Source organism: Pseudophryne corroboree, chromosome 3 (genome assembly GCF_028390025.1).
Source record: "Pseudophryne corroboree isolate aPseCor3 chromosome 3, aPseCor3.hap2, whole genome shotgun sequence".
NCBI classification, from domain to species: domain Eukaryota; kingdom Metazoa; phylum Chordata; class Amphibia; order Anura; family Myobatrachidae; genus Pseudophryne; species Pseudophryne corroboree.
Window position 1 is genome coordinate 23501838 of NC_086446.1, and position 12713 is coordinate 23514550.

The window sequence follows — 12713 nt, forward strand, 5'->3', positions numbered from 1 at the left end:
ATTGGCAAATTCGCCACTGGTGCCCTGTGCTCTTCACAGATGAAAGCAGGTTCTCACTGAGCACATGTGACAGAGTCTGGAGACGCCAAGGAGAACGTTCTGCTGCCTGCAACATCCTCCAGCACGACCGGTTTGGCAGTGGGTCAGTAATGGTGTGGGGTAGCATTTCTTTGGGGGCCGCACAGCCCTCCATGTGCTCGCCAGAGGTAGCCTGACTGCCATTAGGTACCAAGATGAGATTCTCAGACCCCTTGTGAGACCATATGCTGGTGCGGTTGGCCCTGGCTTCCTCCTAATGCAAGACAATGCTAGACCTCATGTGGCTGGAGTGTGTCAGCAATTCCTGCAAGATGAAGGCATTGATGCTATGGACTGGCCCGCCCGTTTCCCAGACCTGAATCCAATTGAGCACATCTGGGGCATCATGTCTCGCTCCATCCACCAATGCCACGTTGCACCACAGACTGTACAGGAGTTGGCGGATGCTTTAGTCCAGGTCTGGGAGGAGATCCCTCAGGAGACCATCCGCCACCTCATCAGGAGCATGCCCAGGCGTTGTAGGGAGGTCATACAGGCACGTGGAGGCCACACACACTACTGAGCCTCATTTTGACTTGTTTTAAGGACATTACATCAAAGTTGGATCCACCTGTGGTGTGTTTTTCCACTTTAATTTTGAGTATGACTCCAAATCCAGACCTCCATGGGTTAATAAATTTGATTTCCATTGATCATTTTTGTGTGATTTTGTTGTCAGCATATTCAACTATGTAAAGAACAAAGTATTTAATAAGAATATTTCATTCATTCAGATGTAGGATGTGTTGTTTAAGTGTTACCTATTTTTTTTGAGCAGTGTATATTACAGGGCCAAGTAACACTGCTTACACATACTGCCACCAAGCATACTGTGCCATCTTCACAGTCTATACCACTCTCAGATTCTGAGGACTCTTCTGTTGCAGCAGATCCTGCTAATCTCTCTGATGCTGACTCCCCCTGGGGAGAATGAGGTGCAATCTAAATTTACTGTGGCCGATTTAGGTAGGGCAGTTAAATTCTCGCTCCAGCTACAAGATGCTGAACCGGCACCAAAATCAAAAGATACTTTGTGTAAACGCCAAAAAGTGGTAGTAGCTGAATTTCTACACTGACCATTTCTCAGATGTATGAGCGAGGCATGGAAATCTCCTAGCAAGTAATTCAATGTAACTAAAAGACTCTGCTGCTTTTATCTGTTACTGGCTGCTGATTGTACAAAATTAGAAAACCCTCCTACTGTGGATTCTCATGTGACATACTTGGTAAAGCGTTCCATTCTCCCTATTCCTACAGCGTCCTCCCTCAAGGACGTACCTGATAGATAATGGGACACATCTTAGTCTTTATATTCACTTACAGGCGCCACTGCCAGATCTGCCACAGCTACAACCTGGGTGTCTAAAGCTATTGAAAACTGGGGGATGCCTTTGGAAACCGTTTCCCTTCTGAGGTGACTAAGGAAAAACTGTCACTAATTGCCAACATCAGGGATGCCACCTATTACATTGGCAAGGCTGCTCTGGATACAGCACTCCTGTCATCTAAGGCTTCAGTAGCAGCTTCTTTCCTGGAAGGCGGACTCTGATGCTAAGAAAGCCCTGGAAGCACTTCCTTACACAGGCAGATTTCTTTTTGGACCTGAATTGGACAAGATTGTCAATAAACTGGTAACAGCTAAAATGGCTTGCCTACCCTTAGCCTCCTCTACACGGCCTTGGACTTTGTCCTTCTGGTCCTTTTGCCTTCGGTGCAAGGTCAGTGGTCAGACCTTCCCTAGACTGTCACATCCCACAAAGGCTTCTAAGAGCAAATCCTAACAGGCATAGAAGGCTAGATGTCCACCTACCAAACCAGAAGATAAACCATCAGCCTGACAGGGTGGGCCTCCCCAGGGTGGGAGGTCAACTTCTTTAGTTCATCCAGGCTTGGCGTTGGATCACAACAGATGCCTAGGTTGAAGAAATGGTCTCCTATGGGTACACTCCTTCCGGAAGCGTCCTCCCAGACAATACTTTCCTACCAGTCAACCAGCAGACCTCGGCAAAGCCAAGGCGCTGAAGAGGGTCATTCAATCCTTATTCTCATTCTCAAATTACTGAAAAAAAATATCTGAAGGTGTCCTGGTTATGTGACCTGAGGATTTTATGGTCTCCCTGGATATACAGGATGCTTACCTACACGTATCTATATTACCCTGTCATTAACTGTACCTCCAGTTTACTGTCTTACATCAGCATTTCCAGTTTCAGGCCCTACACTTCGGCCTTTCCACAGCCCCCAGGGCATTTACCAAACTCATGGCAGTGATGGCTGCTCACCTTCGGCAGCAGGGAATCCGGATACTCTTACTTGGATGACCTCCTACTTGCATATTCTCCGGAGGTCCTCAACCATCATCTCCAGGTGACTATGTCAATCCTTCAAAGCCACGGCTGATCAACTGGGCCAAATCCTTACTCATCCCGTCTTACAGGATGCTCCATCTCGGAGCTCTGCTGGATGTCCAAGTGCAATGCATCTTCTTCCTCCAGACAAGATTACAGCACTACAATTATGCATCCACAACTTACTCTGCAGTCACAGAGTTAGTTTCTATCCACTACGCAATGTGGGTATCTGCATTCGACATGATGGAATATGACAAATGTCACTCCAGACCTCTACAACACGTCATACTCACCAGGTGGAATGGACAGCCCAAGTAGATCAAATCTCAGACAATGGTACTTTATCAGGATGTTTGGATGTCCCTCTCGTGGTGGCTACAAGCCTCAAATCTGGACAAGGGTAAACCGTTCTGGAATCCACACTGGGTAGCAGCCATGGGCGGTCACTCCTTTCAGGGTCATTGGACCCCAACAGAGAGGGATCTTCCCAATCAATGTTCTTCAGGCAGTTTACAGGGCCCTCACGATTGCTCAGAACCTTCTTCACGGTTCTCCCATGCAAGTACAGTCAGACAACGTTCACGGATCTACAATGCCTCTTCATAGACGTGCCCTTCCCATTTTCGACCAGACCTCTTGTCACAGGTCCCTGTCTACACCGAGACCTCGCTCGCTTGTCTTCGATTGCATGGTTCTTGAGTCATCCACCTAAGGGATAAAGGTTTTTCCAGTGCGGTTATTCAAACTATGCTTAGTTCTCAGAACCCTGCATCAGCTCTTTATCCCTTGCAGCTGTGGCTCCAGATAAGTACCTTACTTGCTTCTCTACTTCATTACCTTTTCCCAGATGTACTCCTCTAATAGTGGAATCTAGAAGTGTAGTCCATTCTGAAGATGTAATTTTCCAGTTCCTATTCCTTTTCCTATAGTAAGTAGAAGTCCCCATATCCTCCTGTTCTGTATTGCATATATCAGTTGTATCTTCCAGTCCTGCAAGAGCAGCATATGAGTTTTGCAGTGTCACAGCTTGTGGGAGGTGTCGGTGTCCATCTAGAAATCCTTTCAGAGCCCACAGCAGTCCAGGCAGAATGTCTTCTGGTGGCTCTGTGAGGTAGTGGCGGCCTCAAGGACACAGACATCTTACATATCCCAGCATGCAGCTTAGATATCTCCTCCTGCAGCAGAGAGAATTGCTCACAGATTGGACAGCGGCTGAGTCTCCAGAACAGAGGTTCTCAAACTCGGTCCTCGGGGGCACACACAGTGCATGTTTTGCAGGTCCCCTCACAGAATCACAAGTGAAATAATTAGCTCCACCTGTGGACCTTTTAAAATGTGTCAGTGAGTAATTAATACACCTGTGCACCTGCTGGGTTACCTGCAAAACATGCACTGTGTGTGCCCCCGAGGACCGAGTTTGAGAACCTCTGCTCCAGAATGTCTCCCGCAAACCAAATGCATCACATCCACTGCACGGCACTAGCCCAAACATTGTATCAGATGCTAATGGTATTGCCAGTATGTGTGTATTATATCTCACCTGATCTGTATTATATCTCACCTGATCTGTATTATACCTCACCTGATCTGTTTTATATCTCACCTGCTGCTGTATTATATCTCACCTGCTGCTGTATTATATCTCACCTGCTGCTGTATTATATCTCACCTGCTGCTGTATTATATCTCACCTGCTGCTGTATTATATCTCACCTGATCTGTATTATATCTCACCTGCTGCTGTATTATATCTCACCTGCTGCTGTATTATATCTCACCTGCTGCTGTATTATATCTCACCTGCTGCTGTATTATATCTCACCTGCTGCTATCTCACACTCACAATTCACATAAGTATTCAAGCTTCACTTTAGTATGTAAGCTAGGGTTAATTCTGACACAAATTACCCCTAGTACCTGTCCATGTGGTAGGGAATATAGAGATGTGAATGACTAAATATTCTCTATACATTGTGGAGTAATATGTATGTGCTATATAAAGATCTGTGAATAATAATAATAATACAGTTATTTCTCTGACGTCCTAAGTGGATGCTGGGGACTCCGTCAGGACCATGGGGAATAGCGGCTCCGCAGGAGACAGGGCACAAAAGTAAAAGCTTTAGGATCAGGTGGTGTGCACTGGCTCCTCCCCCTATGACCCTCCTCCAAGCCTCAGTTAGGTTTTTGTGCCCGGCCGAGAAGGGTGCAATCTAGGTGGCTCTCCTAAAGAGCTGCTTAGAGTAAAAGTTTTGTTAGGTTTTTTATTTTCAGTGAGTCCTGCTGGCAACAGGCTCACTGCATCGAGGGACTTAGGGGAGAGAAGTGAACTCACCTGCGTGCAGGATGGATTGGCTTCTTAGGCTACTGGACACTAGCTCCAGAGGGACGATCACAGGTACAGCCTGGATGGGTCACCGGAGCCGCGCCGCCGACCCCCTTGCAGATGCTGAAGAGAGAAGAGGTCCAGAAATCGGCGGCTGAAGACTTCTCAGTCTTCATGAGGTAGCGCACAGCACTGCAGCTGTGCGCCATTGCTCTCATCACACTTCACACCAACGGTCACTGAGGGTGCAGGGCGCTTGGGGGGGGCGCCCTGGGCAGCAATGAAAGTACCTATGCTGGCTAAAAATACATCACATATAGCCCCTGGGGCTACATGGATGTATTTAACCCCTGCCAGGTTGTCAGAAAAACGGGAGAAGAAGCCCGCCGAAAAGGGGGCGGGGCCTATTCTCCTCAGCACACAGCGCCATTTTCCTACACAGCTCCGCTGCTAGGAAGGCTCCCAGGCTCTCCCCTGCACTGCACTACAGAAACAGGGTTAAAACAGAGAGGGGGGGCACTTATTTGGCGATATTATTATATATTAAGATGCTATAAGGGAAAACACTTATATAAGGTTGTCCCTGTATAATATAGCGTTTTGGTGTGTGCTGGCAAACTCTCCCTCTGTCTCCCCAAAGGGCTAGTGGGGTCCTGTCCTCTATCAGAGCATTCCCTGTGTGTGTGCTGTGTGTCGGTACGTGTGTGTCGACATGTATGAGGACGATGTTGGTGAGGAGGCGGAGCAATTGCCTGTAATGGTGATGTCACTCTCTAGGGAGTCGACACCGGAATGGATGGCTTATTTAGGGAATTACGTGATAATGTCAACACGCTGCAAGGTCGGTTGACGACATGAGACGGCCGGCAAACCAATTAGTACCTGTCCAGGCGTCTCAAACACCGTCAGGGGCTTTAAAACGCCCATTTACCTCAGTCGGTCGACACAGACACGGACACTGACTCCAGTGTCGACGGTGAAGAAACAAACGTATTTTCCATTTGGGCCACACGTTACATGTTAAGGGCAATGAAGGAGGTGTTACATATTTCTGATACTACAAGTACCACAAAAGAGGGTATTATGTGGGGTGTGAAAAAACTACCTGTAGTTTTTCCTGAATCAGATAAATTAAATGAAGTGTGTGATGATGCGTGGGTTTCCCCCGATAGAAAATTATTGGCGTTATACCCTTTCCCGACAGAAGTTAGGGCGCGTTGGGAAACACCCCTTAGGGTGGATAAGGCGCTCACACGCTTATCAAAACAAGTGGCGTTACCGTCTCCAGATACGGCCGCCCTCAAGGAGCCAGCTGATAGGAGGCTGGAAAATATCCTAAAAAGTATATACACACATACTGGTGTTATACTGCGACCAGCGATCGCCTCAGCCTGGATGTGCAGCGCTGGGGTGGCTTGGTCGGATTCCCTGACTGAAAATATTGATACCCTTGACAGGGACAGTATTTTATTGACTATAGAGCATTTAAAGGATGCATTTCTATATATGCGAGATGCACAGAGGGATATTTGCACTCTGGCATCAAGAGTAAGTGCGATGTCCATATCTGCCAGAAGATGTTTATGGACACGACAGTGGTCAGGTGATGCAGATTCCAAACGGCACATGGAAGTATTGCCGTATAAAGGGGAGGAGTTATTTGGGGTCGGTCCATCGGACCTGGTGGCCACGGCAACAGCTGAAAAATCCACCTTTTTTACCCCAAGTCACATCTCAGCAGAAAAAGACACCATCTTTTCAGCCTCAGTCCTTTCGTCCCCATAAGGGCAAGCAGGCAAAAGGCCAGTCATATCTGCCCAGGGATAGAGGAAAGGGAAGAAGACTGCAGCAGGCAGCCCATTCCCAGGAACAGAAGCCCTCCACCGCTTTTGCCAAGTCCTCAGCATGACGCTGGGGCCGTACAAGCGGACTCAGGTGCGGTGGGGGGTCGTCTCAAGAGTTTCAGCGCGCAGTGGGCTCACTCGCAAGTGGACCCCTGGATCCTACAAGTAGTATCCCAGGGGTACAGATTGGAAATTCGAGACGTCTCCCCCTCGCAGGTTCCTGAAGTCTGCTTTACCAACGTCTCCCTCCGACAGGGAGGCAGTATTGGAAACAATTCACAAGCTGTATTCCCAGCAGGTGATAATCAAAGTACCCCTCCTACAACAAGGAAAGGGGTATTATTCCACACTATATTGTGGTACTGAAGCCAGACGTCTCGGTGAGACCTATTCTAAATCTGAAATATTTGAACATTTACATACAAAGGTTCAAATCAAGATGGAGTCACTCGGAGCAGTGATAGCGAACCAGGAAGAAGGGGACTATATGGTGTCCCTGGACATCAAGGATGCTTACCTCCATGTCCCAATTTGCCCTTCTCACCAAGGGTACCTCAGGTTCGTGGTACAAAACTGTCACTATCAGTTTCAGACGCTGCCGTTTGGATTGTCCACGGCACCCCGGGTCTTTACCAAGGTAATGGCCGAAATGATGATTCTTCTTCAAAGAAAAGGCGTCTTAATTATCCCTTACTTGGACGATCTCCTGATAAGGGCAAGGTCCAGAGAACAGTTGGAGGTCGGAGTAGCACTATCTCAAGTAGTTCCACGACAGCACGGGTGGATTCTAAATATTCCAAAATCGCAGCTGTCTCCGACGACACGTCTGCTGTTCCTAGGGATGATTCTGGACACAGTCCAGAAAAAGGTGTTTCTCCCGGAGGAGAAAGCCAGGGAGTTATCCGAGCTAGTCAGGAACCTCCTAAAACCAGGAAAAGTGTCAGTGCATCATTGCACAAGGGTCCTGGGAAAAATGGTGGCTTCTTACGAAGCGATTCCATTCGGCAGATTTCACGCAAGAACTTTTCAGTGGGATCTGCTGGAAAAATGGTCCGGATCGCATCTTCAGATGCATCAGCGGATAACCCTGTCTCCAAGGACAAGGGTGTCTCTTCTGTGGTGGCTGCAGAGTGCTCATCTACTAAAGGGCCACAGATTCGGCATTCAGGACTGGGTCCTGGTGACCACGGATGCCAGCCTGAAAGGCTGGGGAGCAGTCACACAAGGAAAAAATTTCCAGGGAGTGTGATCAAGTCTGGAGACTTCTCTCCACATAAATATACTGGAGCTAAGAGCAATTTACAATGCTCTAAGCTTAGCAAGACCTCTGCTTCAAGGTCAGCCGGTATTGATCCAGTGGGACAACATCACGGCAGTCGCCCACGTAAACAGACAGGGCGGCACAAGAAGCAGGAGGGCAATGGCAGAAACTGCAAGGATTCTTCGCTGGGCGAAAAATCATGTGATAGCACTGTCAGCAGTGTTCATTCCGGGAGTGGACAACTGGGAAGCAGACTTCCTCAGCACGACCTCCACCCGGGAGAGTGGGGACTTCATCGGGAAGTCTTCCACATGATTGTGAACCGTTGGGAAAGACCAAAGGTGGACATGATGGCGTCCCGCCTGAACAAAAAACTGGACAGGTATTGCGCCAGGTCAAGAGACCCTCAGGCAATAGCTGTGGACGTTCTGGTAACACCGTGGGTGTACCAGTCGGTGTATGTGTTCCCTCCTCTGCTTCTCATACCTAAGGTACTGAGAATTATAAGACGTAGAGGAGTAAGAACTATACTCGTGGCTCCGGATTGGCCAAGAAGGACTTGGTACCCGGAACTTCAAGAGATGCTCACAGAGGACTCATGGCCTCTGCCGCTAAGAAGGGACTTGCTTCAGCAAGTACCATGTCTGTTCCAAGACTTACCGCGGCTGCGTTTGACGGCATGGCGGTTGAACGCCGGATCCTAAGGGAAAAAGGCATTCCGGAAGAGGTCATTCCTACCCTGGTCAAAGCCAGGAAGGAGGTGACCGCACAACATTATCACCACATGTGGCGAAAATATGTTGCGTGGTGTGAGGCCAGGAAGGCCCCATGAAGAAATTTCAACTCGGTCGATTCCTGCATTTCCTGCAAACAGGAGTGTCTATGGGCCTCAAATTGGGGTCCATTAAGGTTCAAATTTCGGCCCTGTCTATTTTCTTCCAGAAAGAATTGGCTTCAGTTCCTGAAGTCCAGAAGTTTGTCAAGGGAGTACTGCATATACAACCCCCTTTTGTGCCTCCAGTGGCACTGTGGGATCTCAACGTAGTTCTGGGATTCCTCAAATCACATTGGTTTAAACCGCTCAAATCTGTGGATTTGAAATATCTCACATGGAAAGTGACCATGATGTTGGCCCTGGCCTCGGCCAGGCGAGTGTCAGAATTGGCGGCTTTGTCTCACAAAAGCCCATATCTGATTGTCCATTCGGACAGGGCAGAGCTGCGGACTCGTCCCCAGTTTCTCCCTAAGGTGGTGTCAGCGTTTCACCTGAACCAGCTTATTGTGGTACCTGCGGCTACTAGGGACTTGGAGGACTCCAAGTTGCTAGATGTTGTCAGGGCCCTGAAAATATAGGTTTCCAGGACGGCTGGAGTCAGGAAAACTGACTTGCTGTTATCCTGTATGCACCCAACAAACTGGGTGCTCTTGCTTCTAAGCAGACGATTGCTAGTTGGATGTGTAGTACAATTCAGCTTGCACATTCTGTGGCAGGCCTGCCACAGCCAAAATATGTAAATGCCCATTCCACAAGGAAGGTGGGCTCATCTTGGGCGGCTGCCCGAGGGGTCTCGGCTTTACAACTTTGCCGAGCTGCTACTTGGTCAGGGGCACACCCTGGCTGAGGAGGACCTGGAGTTCTCTCACTCGGTGCTGCAGAGTCATCCGCACTCTCCCGCCCGTTTGGGAGCTTTGGTATAATCCCCATGGTCCTGACGGAGTCCCCAGCATCCACTTAGGACGTCAGAGAAAATAAGAATTTACTTACCGATAATTCTATTTCTCGTAGTCCGTAGTGGATGCTGGGCGCCCATCCCAAGTGCGGATTGTCTGCAATACTTGTACATAGTTATTGTTACAAAAATCGGGTTATTATTGTTGTGAGCCATCTTTTCAGAGGCTCTGCTGTTATCATGCTGTTAACTGGGTTCAGATCACAGGTTGTACGGTGTGATTGGTGTGGCTGGTATGAGTCTTACCCGGGATTCAAAATCCTTCCTTATTGTGTACGCTCGTCCGGGCACAGTATCCTAACTGAGGCTTGGAGGAGGGTCATAGGGGGAGGAGCCAGTGCACACCACCTGATCCTAAAGCTTTTACTTTTGTGCTCTGTCTCCTGCGGAGCCGCTATTCCCCATGGTCCTGACGGAGTCCCCAGCATCCACTACGGACTACGAGAAATAGAATTATCGGTAAGTAAATTCTTATTTTTATCTCCAGCAGATGGCAGCACAAGCAGTAATGCCTTGGAGGGAGATCTCATCTTGTCTGCCGATACTGACATAGAAGATAACATCACACAGGATTCTCCTGGAGACAGCCCCGTTATCCTAAATATACATCCAGAACCTCTCAGCGCAGATATATCATCTGATCCCCCTAACTGCGAGGACTGTTCTCCTGATGCCTCAGATTTTGTTACACTTAGTGCAGCTCATACACCTGATAAAATATTTCCCTGTTCTGAGTGTGGGAAATGTTTCACAAAGAAATCAAATCTTGTTACACATGTGAGAAGTCACACAGGTGAGAGGCCATTTACATGCTCTGAGTGTGGGAAATGTTTTACACAGAAATCAAATCTTGTTACACATATGAGAAGTCACACAGGTGAGAAACCATTTCCATGCTCTGAGTGTGGGAAATGTTTCGCACAGAGAGTAAGTTTAGATGTACATCAGAGATTTCACACAGGTGAGAAACGATTTCCATGCTCGGAGTGTGGAAAATGTTTTACAAATAAATACGATCTTGTAAAACATCAGAGACTCCATACTGCTGACAGACTATATACGTGTTCTGAGTGTGGGAAATGTTTCACACGGAAAGCAACTTTAGTTATATACCAGAGATGTCACACAGGTGAGAAACCATTTCCATGCTCTGAGTGTGTGAAATGTTTTAAAAGTAAATCAGCTCTTGTTATACATCAGAGAAGTCACACAGGTGAGAGGCCATTTCCATGTCCTGAGTGTTGGAAATGTTTTGCACACAAAACAAATCTTTTAAAACATCAGCTTTCACACAGTAGAAAAGCATTTCTATGAGCTGATACAAAACAGGCTTGTAGCACAGCTTCTGTCACACAGTTTTTGAACAATGTAAGTTAACCGTCTGCAGACAACTGGAATGGATGTCATATAAGACTGGAGTAGATCACTCGGGTGAAACTAAAGCTGAGTACACACTAAACAATGTGCACCCAGCCCAACATCACTGCTGCCGGGACCCTGCATGTGGCAAGTGCATACAGCAGGGCCAACGGGGGATGTCACTAGTGACCTGTGGGAGAGCATATCATGGGTACACACTAGACTATTATTCTGTTAGATATTGGCCCCACTCTCCACAGTAATAACAGATCACAATGTTGTTTTGTAGCGTCTACATTTTGTGCATTTCAGTCTAACATGTAAAAAGATAAAACGCATTATAATTTTTAAAAACAGATTTTATTATGGAAACTCGTGTAAAATCCAACTGTTTTGTTGCATTGGAATGGTGGATAAATGGTGACTCACAAACCACAAAGTAGTTCTCGATGGGTAGAAACAAATGAAAGATGCAGCAGACAAGGAGTGTGGTTTGTATAGTGCAATATGTCGTGGATTGGGAAGCCCTTTCTCCACGTCACACATATATACACATTTCCCTCCACTGCTAAATATAGAAACGGGTAATGTAGGGTGACTGAGGTGGAGAACGGACTTTCCAGGTCTTTCATTACAGACAGTTCTAGCTGCAAATCTTACATTAAATAAACAATTTCTATCTCCTATGCCGAGATGCATCATATTATATTGCAGAGATCTTACTTCACTCCTAGATTATAATGTCTTATAGGTGATGCACCTACTTCTAGCTGCTATAAATGTGACACCATACACAGATATTGTACACTGCTTGTGGACTCGGCCCACAAGTACAAGTATTATGGATGGAACGCCAAAATTATATTACCAATATACTGATAATTGAATTTGTTGATGAAACGTGGACCTTCTGGGGTATTTACTCCAAGACAAATTCATGTAAATTAACCAAAGGTAACGGAACACGGCTTGTAAAATTGCCAGCCGGCACTAAGAAGACTGTATTGTCTCAATGGATCTCTCCTGATCCTATCTCTCTAACCTTATACCCCAGATTTTATTCCTTGTTTCTTATGGACTGGACTGATGTATCCCAGCAAAAAGAAAAATGGTGGCAAAATTCTATATATGGCTTCCTTATGTTCACACTTTCCACTTTTCATAGAAGGACTGAGAAAATGTTTCCAATCTACCTCAGTATAACCTAGAGGTACTTACCTCTGGTGTAGCAGTGTAATGTATGTATGAGATATAGTCCATGCTTCTTTGCCTTGTCCTTATTACTATGTTTTATATGTAAGAACAAGACCAGTCTTGTTGCATCTTTTTGAATTGCCCAATGTTATGATACTGGGGATACTTTAAATGTATGTATCTTTTCTCTTACGTCCTAGAAGATGCTAGGGTCCACATTAGTACCATGGGGTATAGACTGGTCCACCAGGAGCAATTGACACTTTAAGAGTTTGAGAGTGTGACCTGGCTCCTCCCTCTATGATCCTCCTACCAGACTCACTTTAGAAAAAGTGCCCGGAGGAGCCGATCACAGCTATGGGAGTTCCATAGGAGTTTTTAGTTTTGTTTTAAGTTTTTGTAGAGTTTAGGCACAGGGAGGCTGCTGGCAACAGCCTCCCTGCTTCAAAGGACTAAGGAAGGGGGGGGGGGGGAGTAGTGTCCACCCTGCGGGGTCTGAGCCACTATCTCAGCTGACAGGACACTGATCTCCTGAGGGGATTGATCGTTCGCCGCCACAGGGGATCGCTC

General features: G+C 47.0%; 1 protein-coding gene across 2 annotated transcripts in view; it reads left to right on the top strand.

Moving 5' to 3' along the window:
* LOC135054569 (oocyte zinc finger protein XlCOF7.1-like) overlaps nt 1-12492 on the top strand; it is a 50670-nt gene extending 38178 nt beyond the window's left edge. The window contains exon 7 of one of the 2 annotated variants that reach the window (XM_063957725.1): nt 10078-12492. In XM_063957725.1, coding sequence (XP_063813795.1) covers nt 10078-10904 — 827 coding nt within the window. In that variant the 3' untranslated portion in view covers nt 10905-12492. The remainder of the gene's footprint in view (nt 1-10077) is intronic. The other variant, XM_063957726.1, reaches the window with a different exon arrangement.
* The last annotated feature ends 221 nt before the right edge of the window (nt 12493-12713 follow it).